This window comes from Astyanax mexicanus, chromosome 12 (genome assembly GCF_023375975.1).
Source record: "Astyanax mexicanus isolate ESR-SI-001 chromosome 12, AstMex3_surface, whole genome shotgun sequence".
Lineage (NCBI taxonomy): Eukaryota > Metazoa > Chordata > Actinopteri > Characiformes > Acestrorhamphidae > Astyanax > Astyanax mexicanus.
The window spans coordinates 49,506,191-49,525,585 of NC_064419.1; the positions used below are offsets into that span (position 1 = coordinate 49,506,191).

Genomic DNA, 19,395 nt, shown 5'->3' on the forward strand with positions numbered 1-19,395 from the left:
TAAACAGCATGGAGCAGCAGAGACAGCATTTATTCATAGCTCTGGTAATTAGCTTTATCAGGCTAATATCATCAGTAGTTTAACTTAAATAAAAGAAGTATATTTGATAGCTGGGTCAGATCAAGACCGGATCACATTCTCATCACAGATTAGGGACAGAACCAGGGCATCCATTCTTCCGTTCAGTCATAGATGGCATTTTCACACCTGCACTATTTGCACTACTGGTTAAAATGGACTAAAATGGTTGTTTTTTACGGTTCACTTAAGCAGGTTTGAAAACAGTAACCGCACTCGGGTGTGGATCAAAACAACTGGCCCAAGACATCTTCAAAATTGTTGAAGCCATGTTGTTAAATTACCGAAAATAACCAAATTCTATGCTTTAGAAGCAAGAGGCGGGGCCAGACTCATCTACTTAATTGGTAGACCCGCCCCTTTTTCCCAGAACAAACATCTCAGACCGCCTTCATTGAGTTTACAGCATGGCTTCTTTCCTTGGGTTTCTAGTTAGTCCAGTTTGTGCAGTAAAGTGTTTTAAAGTCCCAACAGTAAAAGTGCAGTTGATGTGTTTTTTTACTAAACCATTTACTGTATTTTTTTGGATTATAATCTGTCACAATCTTCTAATTGTGAATCTGGGGAAAAGCGAATAAATAAACAAACCTGTAATTCTTAAAAAAAAAAAAAAAAAAAAAATGTTTTTTAAAAGACTTTAGCAAATAGATTGCTGAGTATTTGCTGCTGTTGCATGATGCGATCTGGCAGTGACTCACTCCAGTATGAGAACATCCAGTAAAAATTATTTTAAAAATTATTCCCCGCTCAATTCTAAATTTTAAGATTTTTTTTTTTTTCGTATTTTTTAGTTTTATTTATTTCGTTTTTTTTGGCTTCTGTATATTATTAGCATTTTTTCCTAGGAATCGTGTCAGAACTACTGTTTTTAAATTGTTACATCTATGAATGTCTATTTTCTGGTCTATTTCAATACATGAGGTGCACTGGATTATAAGGCGCATTAAGCAACACTATTAAGGATGCCTAAATCGAAGTAAGAAAGCTGGGGGAAGCGCCTAAGTAAACAAAACTATAATTCTTAAAAAAGAAAAAATCGAATGCTGGATGTTAATCTACACAGATTTGTCTTCTAAAAAACTTTTATTTGGGTGATTAAAGCGCTTCTGTTTATTTACAGTAAGCTTAGATTTCCAGTATTTTGTCTAAGGGTGAGTTTTTTTTAGTGAAGTTTTTCCAGCACTAAGGCTGGGCGCAGCCTCTTAACTGTGCAGCAATAGACTGTGGAACCCTGATTGTTCCGGTAACCTAGAGTGCTGTCTACCATTAGCAGTTAATCCCAAAACGTAACTTGTTTAACATGGTAAACATGCAGACTATACTCCAATATACTCAGCTCTGAATGGTGAAAGAGCTAGCTCTGCGTTTAGCGGCTAACTCTAATACTGCTGCACCCAGCCTTAGTGCTGGAGAAACGTCCCTGAAAACTCACCCTTATAACTCTGTACTTCAGCAAAAGGCTTTACTTCTCCTTAATACCTGACTGATAAAATTCATACATAAGGTGCACCTTACATTCCTGAAGTTGTATTACTTTTGAGTGCTACTATTTTTTTTAAGATTAGTGTTTGTGAAGAGGAATGGTAGGTAAGGTTCTGGTGTTTTGTGCCTTCAGACTGCTAGTTTCTTTTACGGCCAATTCATTCAGTGCATCCAATTTCTGGTCCATGTCAGCACATATTTTATATTTTATTTGGAGAATGATGCTCCTCTAGGTTTCATTCTAAAATACAGCAACATTTCACTGCTTTTAGACCTGTCTCACCATTTTAAGAACATTTTTTTCTTGCAATGTTCATTGCTATCTTACACCCTACCAACAGTCTATTTTCACTCCTATTTCCTCCTGCTTGGTTTAAACAGCAGCAGATCTTCTGAATATATCTACACTGATGGGCGTGGTGTTCTGGAAATGAGGTGTGTTCAGGTACATTTCTTGAGTTTTGCTTGTTTATCTTGGTAACAGAAAACACAGGAGCTCCACTGACTGAATACAACCTAGACAGACACCAACAGTCAGACGTTCATCGCTATCTCGGTAACACAGGTGCTGTGCCGAGCCGAGCGTACACCCCCACTTATTACACGCACATGAACTCACAGCAGCACAAACCCAACTTTTACATCAACAATAAACAGAATAGTAAATAAAATAACATTGCTGCTCCCGTAAATGAGCTGCTGGAGCTCCTTCACAGCGTCAACCAGCAGCTCAGTTTCCTCAGCTGAGAAGAGTTTGTTGGACACGTTCAGGTAGCTGCACCGTTAAAATAGCAATCCGCCAAAGCCAGAGCTCTTAAAGGTAAGGGCAAGTGGCGCCAAAACACACCCATGAATGATTAAGGGAGTTACTAAATGACTTTTGTGCATTATGAGCCACGCAAGGTGTACTTTTCCCGTCGTTACGATAGAAAAGACACACTGACGCCCTAAATCAAGCTGCACGGTGCACAGTTGATGGCTTCTCATAAGATCTCTATAATAGGGTCATCTTTGCCACTGATATCATGATATAATTACATATAACATTTTTTGTCATTGTGTAAATTAAATGGCCTAAATATTTTTTTTTCTTGCTTTTTTAAATAAAAGTAATAGGGTAATACAGTTTGTTTGGGTAATACTTTTATACAGTTTGAAATATTATGGGATATTTTCATTCGCCACTGTAAAATAGTTAGGCTGGACTATACTAAGTAATAGTAATGGAGTCTTAAGGACAGCAGATGGCGCTGTGAACAACAGGATTAAAACGAAGACTTTGGACTGAACTGGACTGAGATTAAAATAGGGTTAATAAAATATAATTTTTCACTAATAGTTTTGTTTGTTTCTGGGTTTTATTAACTGCTGGTTAATCTTTCCCTTTCTAGCTGTGAGTCTCAACACATCTCTCTCTGCTGATTGGCTGAGGCGCCCATCGCTCTCTGGATTTTTCTCCAATAAAAGAACTGTACAGAGATTATTTTTGCATTTCGGATAGTTATTGTTTAGTGAAAAAAAGAAAATTACTACAGCCAATTTCTCATTTTCTGTAAATAAATGCTCTAAATGAGAATATTTTTATTTGGAATTTGGGAGAAATGTTGTCTGTAGTTTATAGAATAAAACAACAATGTTCATTTTACTCAAATATAAACCTATAAATAGCAAAATCAGAGAAACTGATTCAGAAACTGAAGTGATCACTTTTTTTCCAGAGCTTTATACTAGTGCATACTAAACAAATAGAATATCATTGAAAAGTTACATTATTCCAGTAATTCAGTTGAAACTCATATTATATAGATGTATTAATTACAGAGTGATCTATTTTAAGTGTTTAGTGATTGATGATTATTGATGATTATGAAGCTTACAGCCAATGAAAACCTCGAAAATCAGTGTCTCAATTAATTTGAATATTATAATATAAGACCAATTGATTCTTTTGGCAGTGTGGGCAGTGTGCCAAATCCTGCTGGAAAATGAAATCTGCATCTCCATTAAAGTTGTTATCAGCAGAGGGAAGCTGTAAGGTATGAAGTGCTGTAAGATTTTGTGGGAAAACAAAACTGCACTGACTTTAGTTTTGATAATAAAACACAGTGGATCAACACCAGCAGATGTCTTGTCTCTCCAAACCATCACTGATTGGTGGAAACTTCACACTAGACCTCGAGCAGTTTGGACTGTGTGTCTCTCCACTCTTCCTCCAGACTCTGATCCCTTCATTTACTTTAAATGAAATGTAAAATTTACTGATGATCAGTGATGGTTTGATGGAGAGACATGTCATCTGCTGGTGGTGATCCACTGTGTTTTAATGTGTTTTTGTGTAATGTCGCGCTGTGACCAGCAGGTGGAGCCACGAGCACAGCTAAGCAACGTGGCTATTAATACTGCTGTGTTTTGCAGTGAGGGAGTTCCTCCTGCCTTTGATCTTTATGTGGTTTATATACTGATGGTTATATCTGTATATTAAATTGTTGTTTTTTTTATTTCTGTCATGCCCATTATGGGTATAACTTTAGGAAACAGCTTATTAAAACAGCTAAAATATTTTAAATATAATTTTTAAAATCTGTCTTTGTGAGTGGGAGTTTCAGTGTTGGAGTAAAGTCACTAGTTGATTAGTTTTACAAAATAACCCTTTTATAGCTGAATTATCTGCAGTGATGAAAAAAAAATATATAAGAATGCTGTTTTCAGTCTGTAATGCACAGAAAAGAAGACTAACAGCAAAAAAAATTAATTAACTAAAATATGTAAAAAAAAAATCCATTGTATTGGAAGCCTGTGTTTAATATTTCATTTTTCATATTGACCTTTTTATTTCATAAAACATTTTAAACAGTATGAAGTAAATAAAAAAGTGTTTTAAATTACATAAAAATATTAAACATATTCTGTTTTTTTTTAACCCTTTTTTTCTAAATAATTATCTAATTAACTAAATAATTCAATTTTTTCTTTATAGTTTAGATTACTTTAGTATTAATCTACATTTCAGAACATTTAAAAATAAAAATAAAAAACACTGATTTTAAAATGTGACTAACCAATTGACTATATACAATACATAATAAAGATTTCATTTAAATATATATATATATTTATACTGTCCGCGTGCGCGCGCACGCAGGCGTGGCTCATAACCGCGCCCGCTCCAGCCGCCCCCTCCCCCTCCTCCTCTGTGCCCGCGCCCGCGTTGTGCGCGTGCCCGTCCCCGACTCGCTCATTGTATGGGGCGTTAGAGCAGCTCGAGCTCAGACCGCTGGACAGCAGTGAGGAGAAACCGCGCTTCAGGTAAAACCGGTTTTAACCTCTTAACTCGCGTTAATTCGATTCGGGATTCGGTGTGATTTAGTGTTTAGGTTTTCCACAGTCCGGTGGGTTCGGTATCGGTGTGTTCCGGGCTGTTTAAAGGGCTCTGCGGGGCTGTTTTCCGTGGACCCCGCGCTGAGGAGAGCGGTAGCGGGGTTAGCTGTGTGTGGGAGCGGGTAATCCGGTATCGAGCTTATTGTCCGTTTAGCGCTTCAGTAACCGCTGAATTCGGGTTTAATCCGGAGTAAATCACCGCGGGAAATGTGTTGGAGGTGTGGAGAGGTGAATTCTGCTCGTGTTTTCAGTTTATACTCGGAGAAAAGCGACTTTTTAACTTAATAAATCAGAACATTAGCGGAGAGACCGAGCCCGGTCAGGCTAGCTTTAGCATTAGCTCGCTTAGCTAGCTCCAGTTAGCTCTATACAACAGCAGCTAAAGCTAGGGCTGGCCAATCTGCCCAAACATTCGATATTTCGATTTCGTCTTTAAGTAATACCGCGACATATACGGTACAATATAGATTTTAAGCTGTAATAAAATATAGAATCAACACTCTATGGCATAGTGTTGCCCTCAGTTATTAGCTACAGCAAACAGTACAGTAGTATATATGTTTTTGTTTGTTTACTTACTTGCTTAGTTGTATGGTGTAATACACATTTAACTAAAGTTGCTGGGTGACATTACTAAGAAGAACTCGATATTTTTCTTTTGTGTAATAGATCAAATGTAATAGATCAAATCATATTTGTTAAATCAGAGTACAGGTGTGCAGTGAAAAACTTGGATGCAATTCCCCACTAGGGTACAAAGAAAAATATTTACAACAGAGTAGAATAAATATAATAAAATAGAAATGTACACTAAATTAAAATATAGTAAGATATAAGGTAAAATATAACTGACTATAGATAATGCAGTGCTACTATAAAATACTATAAAGTACACAATGCAGAATAGGTTGCGTGGGAAGGTAAAATGTATATATTATATGTGGTATACGTATATGGTATCATACATGTATATGTGGTATTAGCAGCACTATATGTGGATGGTCAGCTAACATTCATGTCTATTAAATGTAATTTAATCTTAAGCTGAAAGCAAATCATTCTGTTTACCTAACCATACACCTAACTCTAACCCTGTAACCCTAAATGCCTAACTAACCATAATTCAACCCAAAAATCTTACATTGACCAAAACTGTAAATCCTAACCCTAAACCTGGATTTAAAATGTTAAAATTAGGGTTTGGGTTTGAGTTGTGTGTAGAGTTATATATTTAATAGAGAATCATTTACTTTTACATTACAGCTCAGCTGCATTTAATAGACATGCAGTAGAATAGAGCAACTATCAAGCATCTTTAATATACCATCCAAGTGATATGTTTCCTAAACGTACCTGTCCCGACCCTAAACCCATACATCACCCAGTGCTCCTCCCAAACTGCTACTATTTTAAAGCATTTTTTTCTAATTTGAGCTGAGAGTGGAGTCAACAGCTAAAATCAGGGGGTTGATTACTCTTTATCGATAACAGCATAGCATAACAAAGCAATTTTACCCTTTTTATAAAGAAAACAATATTGTAATTAATCATAGTTTGGGAAATATATAGTTTATTCTTCACCTACTGCAGTCACTGCACACTGTGTGTATGGCGTCATAGTTATTGAAACACTGATGTGTAATTTGGCATGACTGATTAAAATACAGTTCACTGTTATTTATGCGAACAAGCATACAAATAAACACAATTGATCATATCACCATCATCACTTATTACTGAGGTCATGTCCATTTATTGTATGATTAGTCGATGATGTAATTGTCGTGACCGACTTATTGTTGAGTAAGCTTTATTTGCTTTATAATTAAAGCTATTTAAGCGTTATATACCATATTAATCTCTTGATAAGTCAAAGTTCATTAATTATAATATTCTGAATACCCAATATTCTAAGGGCTGTAATTACGTTTAATTATTCAATTTTATCTTTATTATATTAATGACATAAATAGCTGTGGTTTGGGCTACTTGTATTTAATCCAAACATGAATTAAGCCAGGAACTTTTGTATTTTGTTTATAATCAGGAAAGCATCACATGTTCTGGTAATCCATAGTGACGCACAGAAATATATAACATAGCGTATAAGTTCTAGTTTTGTATACCCAGACCGTGTTTCTGTATTTTAGATTCTGTATTTGTTTGTTTTTCTCTCGTCTCTGTATGTACTCAAACATAACAGTTCTGCAGTACCAGTGTAAGTCAATATTGGTGTTGAAGTTTCGATTTGCTATCAACCCAAGTTATTTATGATTATATATCTAACCAGACCTCTTAGTTTTCGTGTTAAAATTAGACTTTTTAAAAAGGCATAAGTGAGGACTAAGCAAGGCTTTGTTTAACTAGGGCTCTACAATAATTCAATATACTTATGTTATCAGGGATGCACTGAAAATGGTATTGCTGGGGTGATAAATATTTTACATTACAATAAAATCTCATACTGTTTTATTGATATGTAAGCTATGTAGTTTATGCTGTTGTGAAACCTGTAAAATAAAATTTTGCTGCATGTCTGACCGTGTTAAATCTCAACATAGAATGATTTAACAATGGTGATATGATTTCTAAGTAATTCTGTGCACACTTAACACAATTTTTTACTAATGCTCACTAAAGAAATGTATAGCAAAGTTTGTGGGCGCAAACTTATTTGACAGGTTTTATTTTTTAAGAAATATACTTTATCGTCCGGAATTAATATAAAATAGCTTAATCTAACCAAATCATATCCCACTCTAGGGCTGAACAATTAATACTTTTTAAATTGAAAACGCGATTTGAATGGATGCGATATTTTAATCGCAGGAGCTGAGATATAAAGATATGCTCTTCCGGAGACTGGTCACAGTGTTATGGTGCGTGTCGTGATGTCACCGCATTTGTAGTCCATAGAGTGCTGGGGATTGTAGTCTTTGGGCTCATAGTCGCTCCCATGCTCAGCGGAGCCGTCTCATCATGTAGTTCTGTCCAATAATAAATAAAAAATCTGGGACACTTTGATAAACAGGGTTATACGGTCATGAAAAACCTGGAAAAGTCATAGAAATTGAAAATAGCAATTTCCAGGCCTGGATAAGTTTTGGAAAAATAAAAATGCCCAGAAAATTTTGGATAGTTTATTGATAGAGAAAATTAATTTTGAGCTACAAATACATCAGCTCAGAGTTAATTTAGTAATTTATCCCGACACAATGGAGCTCTCAGGATCTGACTCGCATTTTAATATAAAAAATTGTATGTCAACATTTTATCTGATTGATTTTAGAGTTACTATGATCAATTTAAGTTATAGTTTTAGTTGATTTTTGGTTTTATTGTCCATGTCTGTATTGATGTTTTAAAAATCATGAATAGTCATGAAAATGTGCACTAAAGGCCCGCAAAAGTTATGAAAAAGTCATAAAAAAGATCAAAAAGTAAAAAAAAAATCTTTAAATTGTGTATGAACCCTGGATAAATGTTAGAAGAATACGAAAATTAAGATTAATTCATTAATGCATATGTGTATATACACACACACTTTGTCACACAGTTTATAATTATATTTGATAGATATGTTAAACACATACTGGTTTAGGGTTTAATGGATAAAAGTAATCACAATTTAAATCTCAATCGCAATATTCCGTGGGAAAATCGTTCAGACCTATCCCACTCTTTGACTTGCATTAAATGCTGTTAGCATTGCCCAGGTTAGCATTGTTAGCAATACCAATCAACAATGAAGAAATTATGCAGTATTTGTATTTAACTTTGATCTTCTTGGGTTTTTGTCTTTTTGAGACGCCCACTTCGTGCTTTGTCTTGGAGATACCTCATTATTTGGAGATAATGGTACCAGGGCTCACTCCAAGTAATGCAGCCACTTTTATGGTTTTGAGGAACACCAACTTGAAGTTGCCCCATTCAGATCAGCTAAACCAATGGCATGATGCCGATTCCTGGAGCAGATACCTTCTGACCACAGTAGCAGAGCTAGGCTTTTTTTCGATGATATATATCGCAATATTAGCAATGGAGTACATTACCTTTTAAAAGGTAAATAAGAGTGTTTGTTTTTCTGGGATTAAAAGTGTGAATTCAGCTGTAACTGGAAATATCTGCACTGCTAAACTGTGCTGGAGAGAGGAGCACAGCTTTACACACGTGCTCACGTTTACAAGCATGTGCTCAACCATGTGGATGGAGGCCATGCTGTTACCTCGTATTTACTCCTACCCCGTCCCCGTCGCGCTTCTCAGGCAGCAGCAGCCTGTCACTCACACAGACACAGAGACAGCGCTGTGTATCTACTTCTTGTGTCATGAATCAAAATGTTGCAACATGATTTTTTTATTATTATTTTAATTGACGTATTAAGTGACTGCACACATCCTGCGACGTGACTATTGTGCATGCGCACATCGCGATGATATTTAAAAGATATATTGTGCAGCCCTAAGCTAGAATACACTGTTTGGCATTGGCAGAGAAGATTTGGCTTATTTTTTCATGAGCGCAACCTTAAGCACATGTTCAGCTTTGCTGCTCCTGCCACAAATACGTGTTCCTTACAAATCTTTCTCTATTTTAAAGAGAAATTAACAAGCTTTCTATCGGTGAAATGTATTAACAAGGAGAATTGTTAAAACAACAAAATAATCTACCAAACACACATTTTCCTTATTTTTTTATTCCTTATTTTTTGTGATATGTTTAAAATACATAACTAGAAACATTTAAGAATAATTTAAAGACTAATTAAAATTAAATTTAAAGATTAATTTTAAAGATTTAGAGATTATTATTATTATATATATTTTTTATATATATATAGACTAGGAGTTATACTAATACTAATATTTTATAGTTTTACCACTGATTTGCTTTCTTTTAAATCTTGTTTTGTTTTATTGTACAGCACTTTAGTCGACACTTAATGTCTTTAAATGTGCTTTATAAATAAATTGACTTGACTTGATATAAGTGATCGGATGTTTTTGTAAATATTTTATATCATATAATTTAATGGGACAACACTGATTATACAACACTTTAATGCTTTAAAATGTAAAGTAGTCAGTGTATAACTACAGTATAACAGTGTACATATGATGTGCTCTCAAAATAACTCAACACCATGAGCTATCAGTAGGTCCGTCTATAATAAGTGCTCTGACAAATGTGTTTTTGTGGCCATAGCAACTAACCTCAATGAGGTGATGCTGCAGAGTGTGTCTCTAACATAGTGTGTGTGTGTGTGTGTGTGTTGCAGACATGGCAGCCATCCGTAAGAAGCTGGTGATCGTGGGAGACGGAGCTTGTGGTAAAACCTGTTTGCTTATCGTCTTCAGTAAAGACCAGTTCCCTGAGGTCTACGTTCCCACTGTCTTCGAGAACTATGTCGCCGACATCGAGGTGGACAGCAAACAGGTAAATCTTGTACAGGTTCATCTTTACACACACAAACACAGGTGTGAAAAGTATCTCTGTTCTTTACTCTGTAGGTAGAAGTATATTTTAGATACTAGATTTTAATCAAATACTTCTGTAGAAGCTGAAAAAGTATCAACTCAAGCTTTTTACTCTAAGTAAAAGTGTAAAAAAAAGTAGTGGTTTCAAAACTATTTTTAAAGTATAAAAGTAAAAGTAATGTAAGAAGAAAAAATATATAAAGCCACTAAGAACGAAAGCTTAGGCCACGCCCACAGAAAACATATTTTTCTAAAAGCTATAATGACTATAATAATGTTAAAATATTAAAATGTTAAAGTTGATAATATAATTTGGCACTTGGCTGTTCACTAGTGTTTCAACTGCATATATGCTTTTATTAAAAATGAATATATTTTACATACAGAAGAATATAAATATATATTAAAGAAGCTTAGTTGGACTGGAGTTTGTCTGAAGACATGTGCAGGTGTGATGGATCACAGTATAAACCAATAGGGAGTCGGAATGGTATATGTTTGTACTTCTCTACATCCAATCACAATCAGATTCACTCTATCTGGATGGAGAGATTTATCTGGATAGGGGTTTTATTGAACGATGAGAAGCCGGAATGAAAACCTGCTGAAATGAAACAGGAGTAACTAGACTGTTTATATTAAAATGTAAGGAGGAGAAAGTTCAGATAATTGTGAGAAAAAAGTAAAATGTAAAAATAATTACTGCAGTAAAGTAAAGATAACCTGCGTATCTAGTTAAGTAACATAGAGAAGCAGACACCTCTGCGCACACACACACCCTTATATATACACACACACACAAACCTTGACACCACGGAATGTACTCAACTGAAGCATGCATACTGGTAGTGTGAAAACGTTTCAAGTGCACCAACTTCACTTCCAATGTTCACACTTTTCTGAGTGCCGACACACACAGATGTGTTGTCTGCTTACACCTAGGGCTAAGCAAGTTGCTCTTAATATTTATATAAAGTAAAAAAAATAATTGTTTTTTTCTATAAACTACAGACATTTATCCAAAATTCTTAATAAAAATATTCTCATTTAGAGCATTTATTTACAGAAAATGAGAAATGGCTGAAATAACAAAAAAGATGCAGAGCTTTCAGACCTCAAATAATGCAAAGAAAAAATTTCATATTCATAAAGTTTTAAGAGTTCAGAGATAATCAATATTTGGTGGAATAATCCTGGTTGGTTTTTAATCACAGTTTTTTTCATGCATCTTGGCATCATGTTCTCCTCCTCCACCAGTCTTACACACTGCTTTTGGATAACTTTATGCTGCTTTACTCCTGGTGCAAAAATTATATTCCAGAGGTTTTTAATTTGGTAAAATTAAAGAAACTCATCATTTTTAAGCGGAAACTTGGTATTTTAATCTCAGTGTCTCTTTGAGGGAGAATCACCTGGAATAGTTTTCTCAGCGTCTTGAAGAAAGGAGTTTCTGGAGGTGCTAAACAATTAATTCACCTCAAATCACCATCTCAGTTCATCAGGTTTAGATCAGGGGATTAATGTGGAGAAATAACACTTTTTACTCTTTACTACTGAATTCCCCGTAACTATTTGTCCCTTAATCGTTTTTATGTCTTTAATATTATTCTACAATGTGGAAAATACATAAAATAAAGTAGCAGTGTCCAGACTTTTGACTGATGGTATTTTTGGTTGATAACGTAATTATTGTCACATTAAATTAAAATGTTTAGTTGATGCAGCTCAAAAATGTATTTTCCCAGCTATGCTTAGACACACCTTACATTTTCAGTAAGCCATCGGTAGAAGTTATGAAACTTCATCTGTTGCCTTTCATTACAGTAAATGAGTCCAATCAAAGGATCATAAAAATTCTTAAAGCTGGTGTAATAGTTCATCCAGAGTACAGAACCGGGTAAAGGAAGTGCTGGATAATGAAACAACAGGATTATATTCACATTTTTAGAGCAGTCTTAACTGTGGAAATGTGTTCCGACCCACAAACCCAGTTAAATTAGCTCACGGTGCCGCTCCTGTCGGCTGGAGCTCTCTGATTTGAGAATATTTTGAGTTATACTGCCCTGGTTTAGTGTCCCTGTTCAGAACAGCGGCCTTATTGCTCCTCCTGTGGGCTGGTGGTTTAAAATAGAAGCATATCAGTTTAGATCGGCACGAGGTGGACAGGTGTAGGCTGCCAAATGAGCATGGTACACTTCATTTGGTTGTTTATTATTTGTTTTTATATTTTATATAGGCAATTTCTGAATATTTTAATGGTTACTAGGGCTGTAACGATGCACTCTGCTCATGATTTAGCTCAATTTCTGATTCTGGATTCAGAACTGTTTTTTTTCTCAATATTTGGAACAAATGAGTTTTGAGACTTTCTCTTTTTTATTTCTTAAGTGTATAGACAATCAGGGCTCGTAAGGTCGTGAAAAACCTGGGAAAGTCCTGGAATTTAAAAATAGCAATTTCCAGGCCTGGATAAGATTAAAAATAATTTAAAAAATAACCAGAAAGTTTTGAAAAAGTCATGGGGATTTGGTCTACAAATCTTGTGTTTCCATTTATCAACGGAGAAAATCTACTTTGAGCTAACACACATTAGCTCAGAGTTAAATCAGTAATTTACACATTCTGACATATTTTATTATTAAAGATTATGTGTAATTCATTTTAGGCCTAGTATAATCAACTTTGATTATATTTTTAGTTGATTTTTGGTTGTATTGTCCTTGTTTGCACTAATGTTTTAGAAAATTGCGGCATGGAAGGCATGGAAAAGTAATGAAAGAATAATGTAAATGTATTAGTTAAAAGTGTACGAACCCTGTATATAGAAAAAGCCTCTTGTATAAATGGTCCCTGTACTGTCCTGAGCTCAAACAAACTACATTGCTCTTTTATTTCTTGGTTATTGACCTGCCCATTTAGGTAATCAATAGTGAAATGATCATTGTTTAAGCAGACAGTAACAAATATATTTAATTATTCTGTTAAATAGGTTTTTGTATCTTTTGTCCTTTGGTGGCTTTTTAACTTAAATTTGGCTGCATTTTTATTTCAAACATCTTACTTTTTACTTCACTGCATTATTAGTATTTGAAATCTGTTGTTTCCTTTGGCGTGTGAGGGCTGAGTGGAGGATCTGTCGTCTCTTCCGGCCCACGAGAGTCAAAGCTAGGGGTGGGCGATATGGCTCTAAAATAATATCACGATATTTCAGGGTATTTTTGTGATAACGATATACTTGGCGATATAGAAAAACAGAAAAATAATTAATTAATTTCAGGAATATAGTATAATAGTATAACAGAATAAACATAATGTGGCAAAATAAATAATACAGCATAAAATAATATAATGCAGCAAATAATATTGCAGAATATTTAGAGCATGCATATAAACTGCAAACTAAAACAATTATACAATAAATACACCTAAAGCTTCACAGTAAATAATAGACTACTTTTAAGACAGAACAGCCCTATTATCACGATATGGATTTTTAATATCACGATATTTCTGTCACGATATATTGTATACGATATAATAGTGCCCACCCCTAGTCAAAGCCTTAAGCCACTCCCCAAATAGTGAAAAAAGTAGCACTGATGTGATTGGTTTTACTCAAATAATGACTGGCACATCCTCTGCCCTTTGCTTACGCCCACTGGTTCTCCACCTGCGGAATTGCACACCTCTGATATGTTTAAACAATGCAACTGCATAAAAATTCAGAAACAGAACATGAAATTTTTCCATCTAGATGCTTTCTTACACTCTTAATGTTTACAGTTACTCTTTTTTGTGTGTTATAGGTGGAGCTGGCTCTTTGGGATACTGCAGGACAGGAAGACTATGATAGGCTGAGGCCTCTGTCCTACCCAGACACTGACGTCATCCTCATGTGCTTCTCTATTGACAGTCCGGACAGTTTAGGTGAGTTTACCTGTGAATCTCACAGCAAGATCTGATCTGTTTACTAATGATGTCCTTGTTTATACTTTGCATTAACAACATGCGTCCTGATCGATCCGAGCCAATCATAAGTTTCCACAAAAAAAGTACAGGTGTGATCACGAGAAAGTGCATCACATTTTTAATTCTATCGCTCTAACAATCTGATCACATTCAGAGGAGCTCAGATCCCAGTACCTTCCAGAACATGCATATTAACCACAATACCACACCGTCCACCGTCCGGTGGGGTTAGCTGGGCGTACTACAGTAACAAGCTAATGGATACAGGTGATACTCGTTGCTGGAGAACCCAAGCCGAAATAGGTGCTCATCTTGAATTGAATAGAGGAAGATTCTTACTGTAACAAGCCCCGCCCCCAGCCCTGCCTTCAACTCCGCCTCCAGCGAAAATGATGTAAGAATTCCCATAACAAACAAACATAACTTTCAGGAGACACAATTAAAGTTAAGTGTCAAGTGTGAACGCCATATGTTTTGGTATTTATTTGTGACCAGATCACCCATGTTGTATATTAATGCTAGGCGTGATTTATGGCTTATAATTAGTGTTTGCCGTAAAATTAGTGTGGGCTGTACCTCAAACGTGGCCGCCATACAAGCACTAAGCATAGTGCGCGTTATTATTTTATATATTTAAGTTTATATTCTATCTGGTTAGAATTTTAGTAAACCTATTCCTATTTTAGCTGGTTGACCATTTGGGTCAAGGACGTTAATGTACTTCATCTAATCATGCATAGTAATTCATCTTAAGACGTAATTTGCTTATTATTAGAGGCCCAAATCTGATTTTCTGACCAAATCTGATATAATAATTTTAGGCTGTACACAATCTTTTTAATGCAGTGTTCATACGGTCATAAAAATACCCTGAAGGTTTTGGAAAAGTCATGGGAATTTGGTTTTTCAGTTTATTGATGGAGAAAATCTATTTTAACAATGAAAAATTCAGTAATTTGGCCGTTACGCAATGGAGCTCTCAGGATCTAACACACATTTTATTATTAAAGATTGTGTGTAGACGTTCTTATTAGATTCATTTTAGACATATATTATAATTATATAATTTTAATTATAGTTTTAGTTGATTTTTGGTTTTATTGTCCATGTCTGCACTGATGTTTTAAAAATCGTATGGTCATAAAATTTTCTGAACAGTTCATGCTTCACGTTAAGTTTCGCTTTGAATGAGCTATGAATGAGTTTAGTCTAAAGCTGAGATTATCACTGACAATTCGCTCCAGCTCACTGAAAAGGACACGTTATTCGGCCACAGTCAGGTTTTTATTGTTTTATTTAATTTGGCACTTTAGCTGTGAGCTGTAGCTGCATTCGGCCAATTTATTAGAAACACTGCATGGCTGTGATGCAAGCCTGCTAACATTATTGGAAGACACGCCTTACCAATCTTAATATTTACAAGAGCTTTTTTTTTCTGCGACTGAAGCCCTTACTCACAGCTGTTGTCCATTTTTACTTCTACTCGCACTCACATCCTCTTTTTTGGTCGGTTTGAGATAAAAGATGCATAAATTCCGATCTGGCTGTTTAGATAGAGTCGTATATCTGCAAATCGGATATGGAAATGAAGAGCAACACATACAACACACCTGTATCACGCACCTGCTGTGTGAACATATACTACACTACAACACTAGATTATAATCTCACTTTACTCTTGAGGATTGCTAAAGCTAGTTAGCATCTGACCTATGACCTTTGTCCTCTGTCTTTGTAGAAAACATTCCAGAGAAGTGGACGCCTGAAGTAAAACATTTCTGCCCGAATGTACCCATCATCCTCGTGGGCAACAAGAAGGATCTACGTAATGATGAGCACACGCGTAGAGAGCTAGCTAAGATGAAGCAGGTAAGATTCCTAGATAGTACATCACCTAGGTGTACATTTATTATAGCAGATAAATAGAAGCATTGATTACACTTTAATTTTTTAATTTACAGTGTATTTAATTGAGATTTTAAGTGATAGACCAGCACAAAGTATCGCTTAATTGTGAAGTGGAACAAAAAATTAAACATTTTTTTTTATTTTTAATCAAATAAAAACCTGAAAAGTATTCTCCCTATAAAGTCTCCCTTTATTCTGAAACTTCTAAATAAAATCAATCAGTACAATCAATAAATTGCCTTCAGAATTGACTTATATTAACTTAATCAATTAATATAGTTAATCCAGCTGTGTGTAATAATTTAGTCTAAGTATAAATACAGCTGTTCTGTGAAGGCCTCAGTGGTTTTAGTGAACACTAGTGAACAAACAGCATCATGAAGACCAGGAAGGAACTCACCAGACAGATCAGAGATAAAGTTGTGGAGAAGAAATTTAAAGCAGGGTTAGGTTTCAAAAACCTTATGACCCATGATCACTCTGGAGGAGCTGCAGAGATCCACAGCTCAGGTGGATCAGGAGAATCTGTTCACAGGACAACTAGAATGAGCAAAGTGTAGCTACACTATCAGCTACACAACTTTACAAAAAAAAAAGGTTTTCAAAAGACTGCAAATGTGTGATAAAATCTATTTTATGAACAATTGAATGTAGATTATTTTCTAAGTTTGGTATCCCATTACTCCAAAATGATAAAGTAATATCACTTGAAACATATTTTTTTAAATACATGAGAGAATTTTTTTTTTTTATCATTTAGTGGTGTGATATTTTAATAACCCTTAGATTTTCCTGTTTTACAGGACTCCAAGCTTTTGTCTTTTGTTTTCAGTAATATTACTGGAAACATACATTATGAATACAGTTAAAAATGTTAACTGTTAATAAGACGTTTGTGGTATCATTTGATAAAGACGGTTTTACAGATAGGTAGTTGTATTTCTGTTTTTTAAAACTTCTTAATTATGTGCTATTCTGTGTTGGTCTGTCACTTAAAATCTCAATAAAATACATTTTAAGTTTGTGGTTGTGTAAGGAGACAAAATGTGAAAGTTTAAGTTTAAATATGATTACTTTTGCAAATGATCTGTACATTTTGGACATATCCTCCAGCCCTATGCTGTACAATGACTTTAGGAGTGTCAGTAAATATATATAAATAAGCTAACAATTATAACATATTAACTCATTTTAATTTTAATGTTTTTCTATTAGGAACCAGTGAAAGCTGAGGAGGGGAGGGACATGGCCAATCGGATTGGAGCTTTTGGCTACATGGAGTGCTCTGCCAAAACGAAGGACGGCGTGCGGGAGGTGTTCGAGATGGCCACCAGGGCGGCGCTGCAGGCGCGTAGGGGTAAAAAGAGCAACAAATGCCTTCTGCTGTGAAAACACAGCACTGGACTGAAACCCCGAGAGGGGGGAAAAAGTGTGCGTCTGTCCGAACACTCGCTCATTCCTCAAACTCGCCAAACGCTTCGGACGAAAGTGTAAAACTCCCAGAACATAGTTTTCCTTTTATTAATTTTATTTTTAATTTCTCTCTCTCTAGTCATGGAAATGTTTTATCAGTATTTAAGAAACTGCAGAGGACTTGGATTTGTTTTTTGTTTGTTTGTTTTTATGATGCTTTACCTGATTTTTGTGATGTCGTCATTAAAGCCACACCCACCTGCCAAATTCTGCCATCCGTCTCAACATGCTGCCAACGTAAAAAAAAAAAAAAGCTCAGCCTGGCCTTAAAACGCTGGGGTTTTTATTCTTTTCACTTTTAAAACAACCATGATACAGGGCTGAATAAGTGAACGTAATTTGTAATATCTGTATGTACGAATCATTTTTATGGGTTGTTTTAGATCGGGATTTAAACTGAAGAACTGTTTGGAAGCAAAAAAAAGAAGGAAATTTGGGGGGGCGGTGGGGTAGATACGTATACATAAATGTACATATGAGCACGTGTGTAGTAAGGTATACACACGGTCATTACGTGACTGGAATTTGTAAACTAGACTTGGTAATCTTATGTAATAAAATACTTTCTATAAGGAGTTCTGGTCTGGGGTTGTTTTTTTAATGAGTTGATTGATAGATTTGATGGTTTGAAATGCTTTACAGTGATACGATAATGTTATAGGATACTAACTTTTTTTTATTAAGCTTGACGGATGTGATTGCATCTTACATTTCTTCAAAATTTGTCCAAAAATGCTGCAAATCTCTCTCCCACATTCTAAAGATGTTCTGCTAGATTTACATCTGTGAATGTGAATAGAGTAGAAAAACTGTCAGTAAAAGTGATATTTATGCTTTTATATTTAAGACATTAGGGGGCGGTTTCCCAGACAGGGTTTAATTTAAGCTAGGACTAGGCCTTAATCTGGAATAGTTAATCATGTCTTTAAAAAGGGCTTTCTAAAACACAGATTAACCACTGATTATTAACACCTGGACTATGGAGTCCTGAACTAAAGTAATCTAGCTTAATTCAAACCCACCTGTGTTAGTCTGAATTAGCTGGGGCACAGTTGCCTATAAAACATGGAATGGACCCAGAAATGCCTAAAAAAACATTGAACTGCAGAGGCAAATACAAGTAAAACCATGGCTGCAGAGAAGAGAGTTCGATCAAAAAACTATACTGAGCATGAGAAAACTTTGTTAAAGCAAATAGTTTCAAGATAGCCGGTTATTGAAGATAAACAACACACATCATCTGCAGAATCAAAGAAAAGGAATGAAATCAATTTACAATGAATTCAATGCAAATTAACACATCTACAAGAACATTACAACAACTCCAGGTATGAACAAATGGCTTTATTATGTTTCTCTTTTGTGAAACTTGAAGTTGAGATTAGTTATTTAATACAGGTGTTGTGGAAAAATGTAAAAATAAGCCTAAAAAAGACTGCTGCTGAAGCCCGAAGAGAGAGGTTTAAGACAGGTGGGGGACCTGCACATAAAGATCCTGACCAGGTGGATGAGTTGCTGACAGGAATAATGGAGAGTCAGCAACCTTTGGAGAATATACCAGATGATGACCATATAGACAGTTCAGATGATGGATCTCAGGCACCTACTTTAGGTAAATTCATTAATTTAA

General features: G+C 35.2%; 1 protein-coding gene across 1 annotated transcript; it reads left to right on the forward strand.

Annotated features, from left to right (window-relative positions):
- Positions 1 to 4,733: 4,733 nt before the first annotated feature.
- Positions 4,734 to 18,340, forward strand: rhoab (ras homolog gene family, member Ab). Its single transcript, XM_007240433.4, has 5 exons — positions 4,734 to 4,866; positions 10,217 to 10,374; positions 14,222 to 14,342; positions 16,123 to 16,253; positions 17,508 to 18,340. The coding sequence occupies exons 2-5, from the start codon at positions 10,219 to 10,221 to the stop codon at positions 17,679 to 17,681; spliced, it is 582 nt and encodes a 193-aa protein (XP_007240495.1). The 5' UTR covers positions 4,734 to 4,866; positions 10,217 to 10,218; the 3' UTR covers positions 17,682 to 18,340.
- Positions 18,341 to 19,395: the final 1,055 nt, after the last annotated feature.

Coding starts and splice junctions, on each gene's coding strand:
- rhoab (XM_007240433.4), top strand. CDS start 10,219: ATGGCAGCCATCCGTAAGAAGCTGGTGATCGTGGGAGACGGAGCTTGT. Junction 10,375..14,221: donor TCGAGGTGGACAGCAAACAG/GTAAATCTTGTA, acceptor TGTGTGTTATAG/GTGGAGCTGGCTCTTTGGGA. Junction 14,343..16,122: donor TGACAGTCCGGACAGTTTAG/GTGAGTTTACCT, acceptor CTGTCTTTGTAG/AAAACATTCCAGAGAAGTGG.